The sequence below is a fragment of the Mandrillus leucophaeus genome, unplaced genomic scaffold, assembly GCF_000951045.1.
Source record: "Mandrillus leucophaeus isolate KB7577 unplaced genomic scaffold, Mleu.le_1.0 Scaffold147, whole genome shotgun sequence".
In the NCBI taxonomy this organism is placed as follows: Eukaryota; Metazoa; Chordata; class Mammalia; order Primates; family Cercopithecidae; genus Mandrillus; species Mandrillus leucophaeus.
Window position 1 is genome coordinate 3,310,750 of NW_012101443.1, and position 3,339 is coordinate 3,314,088.

Sequence of the window (3,339 nt, forward strand, 5' to 3'; positions counted from 1 at the left end):
TCCTCTTTAGCCCTGATTCTGCCCTCTCCATTGATGTCTAGCGTGTGTGGAAGAGGCTGTGCAGAGACTGATAAGCCCCCATTTGTGAAGGTGCTTCAGTTCTCAAGGCCTTTGAGGCACTCACAAATGGCACTGTTTATTCAGCCAGCCCCGGCTCCCGGTGATTCCATGAGTTGGCCCACACATCTCACAGGGCTCTAATAACTGAGCCACAAGACAGCCGCTGAGCCGTGGGAAGCAGCCTTTCTTCTGTGCCCGAGACTGGAAATCGGTCTTTGTTTTTGATTTTGAATAGATAACAGTTTGCTCCTTGACGTTTTATCTCAGTTAACTATTAAGGTTTCTCACCACACTTCTGTCCTGTTTTGCAGAATCTGATGACCTCCGAGGGGACCCTGCACTCAGCCATCAAAGTGCTCCTGCCCCGCTGGACGCTCATAATTCAATGGTAGATGCAGGTGGAGGTGAGAACATCACCCAGCTTCCCCAGGAGCTTCCTCAGATGATGGCTGCAGGTAAATGCCAGTGGCCAGCACAGGACACAAACAAGGCTTTTTTGAGTTCTTAGTGGAAAACTTGCCCCACCTTGAAAAATATGCATTGACCCAGGAGCCTGGACCCTTGAAGAAATCAGTCTGTAGAACTAGTAACAATGAAAGAGCACTAAGTCAAAGTGGACACATTTTTCTGTTTTGTTTTGGGTTTTCTTAAGCTTTGTGCTACTTGTTTTCAAAGTTTATTTATTTAGAAATCCTTCAGAAAAGTCACTTTAGGTAGACACCTGCATTTTCTTAATGTAATAATGTAAAAGTTTGTAAAGGAGGGAATAGGTTAGGAGGTAACACTTAATAAATTCAGTCAGGACCAGTTCTCCTGCTTGACAACGATTTTCTTATTAGATAGAAGGCCTGCCTGCTCAAGAATTACACCTAGAAACAGTAAGCCAATTAACTTGTTTTACCAAGAGAGTATTACTGCTTTGCCTCTCAGCCTTGTGACTTAACTAATGTTGTTTCACTGGGAGAAAGAAACAATTCTTCAATTTTTTTCCAGGGGTATCTCCTTAATAGCATGCTGTGTATAATATAAACTACATGTCATTAAGTTTTCTCCCAGAAAGTATTTGGAAACACTTTATGTTTATGTCTGGAGAAAACATTGCTGTAGATTATAGTTTTTTATTTTTGTGTAGTTTGGGAATGTGCTAAATGAAGCCTCCCATCTCTAGAAATGTGATTTTCTTTAAAACAAACACCCTTGCCTATGAACTCTAAATCATGGTGTGTTTTTCCCCACAGCAGCTGATGGTTTGGGGAGTATAGCAATAGACACGACCCAGCTCAACATGTCCGTGACAGATCCCACAGCCTGGGCTACAGCCATGAATAACCTGGGCATGGTTCCCGTGGGGTTGCCTGGACAGCAGCTCGTGTCTGGTAAGCTTTCTCCTGGTTTCAGAGATGCTTGCAGCAGTCCCGAAGGGTGTAGGTGACAGGTGCCTGGTAATCTCTGCACTGCGAGTGTTGGACATGGTCTTTTATTGATGACTGGGGCATGTTTGGCAAGTTGTACTTGAGATTCTTTTCCTCATCACCTTTCTCTTGTACCTAATAGCTGTTCTCAGAAAAAACATGCTAACTATTATTGCTATACACAGTCTTGCAACATCAATTGCATTTCTTAAAATTGGTAAATAGAATGGCTAATATTTGTTTTCCAATTTGCAAAACTCATTCACCTACATTATCCCATTTGATTGCACTGTCTTCCCTTTATGATAGGTAGATATTTCTTGTTGTTATTGCTCTTGTTAATTTTTCCATTTTACAAATAGAGAAACAGAAGAGCAGAGTTTAGGTGCCTTTTCCACATTGAAGTGGCAGAGCTATAAACTCAGCTCAGGTGACACTAAATTCCCTGTTTTCTGTCCACCACGTGGTGGAATCATAATACAATGCATGCATTCAGTAGAGAAAATGTTTAGAAATATCACAAAGTCAAAAGTCATCTAAAAGATTTAATCATTGAATTTAACAGGTGTTTGCTGAGGATTTTACATATGCCCCATAAAAAGTGCTTTGAGAAATAGAATAAATATATATGTATATAAGTGTCTTTGAAGAGCCTTTCTCTCTAAATTGAAAAAACAAAACACTAACACCTGTAAAACAATGATAAAAATGATGTGTAGAGTCAGGTGTGTTAAGTAGTGGTGCAGACTGGTAATGTAGTAATCAGATCAGTCACTGGGGCTTTGAGAAAAGATGTTATCAGGAAGGTGGGGCTTGCGCTAAGTCTGGAGAAATGAGTAGGATTTATATATGCACTCACTCATTCATTCATTCAACAAATATTCATTGAACCGCTGTCCTGGTGCAAGGGCTCCCACAGTAAACAAGACAGGTATGGTCTGCCCTCTCAGAATTTATAGTGGGGAGGTGACAACCAGGCATTATGCAGCAGTCATTGTTATAATGGCAGAAGAAAACTTCACTCTTGGCCATCAAGGTAGGTGAGGGTAGATGGTGTTCATTAAGTAGAAACCAATCGCTTCTGGAATGTTGCTAAATTTTACTCCCACATACCTGTGGTACTTTATGCTGAGTTGACCAAGCATTTGTTTTTTGTTGTTTCTTTTTGGTCAATAGTGGCCATAAATGAAAAATTGCAAATTAATTATAGTAATATATATGTGTGTGTGTATGTGTATATGTGTATACATACATACACACACATATATATATGGTTTCTTTTTTAATATAACAAGAAAGAACATGAAAATGGATAAGAGACTAGGGAAAGTAGGAGACAAAGGAAATACAAAAGCTGAGTTTTAAAACATTACATTTAGGATATTTATTAAATTCTTCAAAATGCTATCAAATTCATACAATTGAAGATTAGTCTGCTCTAGGGAGGTGGGTATACATGAATGACATTTTCTATGGCTTGAACGTGTGTTTATCCCAGGCCCCTTTTCCCTAAAGCTTACCTAGACAGATATTTTCTTCTAATAACTTGAGAGTAAAGATTTCTATTTTTCCACCCAAGTTTCCCCAGTTGCCTAATTGAAATATTCAGAAAGCAGAAGTTACTTACTCTTGTCTCACCTCCTACTTCTCTCAGAAAATGTTGTACGACTTCTAGAGTAAGCCAAAACCTTCCTAATTCATTATTTTTTTCTTGTGATTTTGAGTCTTCTGACGTTTTCACCGTGACCAATTTACGATTTTCCCAGCAACTTGCCATGAAAAGAATTACAGCCCTACTCGTTATAGAAGATTTACCGTATCTGCCCCGAATTACTTTTTCTATCTCCTGTGTTAGCCAAATTGCTTA

The 3,339-nt window shown here is 39.4% G+C and overlaps 1 protein-coding gene across 3 annotated transcripts in view; it reads left to right on the forward strand.

Moving 5' to 3' along the window:
* Positions 1-3,339, forward strand: part of ENOX1 (ecto-NOX disulfide-thiol exchanger 1) — a 574,354-nt gene that overhangs the window by 371,889 nt on the left and 199,126 nt on the right. For all 3 annotated transcript variants that reach the window (XM_011974625.1, XM_011974626.1, XM_011974624.1), the window contains 2 exons: positions 372-515; positions 1,299-1,436. In XM_011974625.1, coding sequence (XP_011830015.1) covers positions 446-515; positions 1,299-1,436 — 208 coding nt within the window. In that variant the 5' untranslated portion in view covers positions 372-445. The remainder of the gene's footprint in view (positions 1-371; positions 516-1,298; positions 1,437-3,339) is intronic.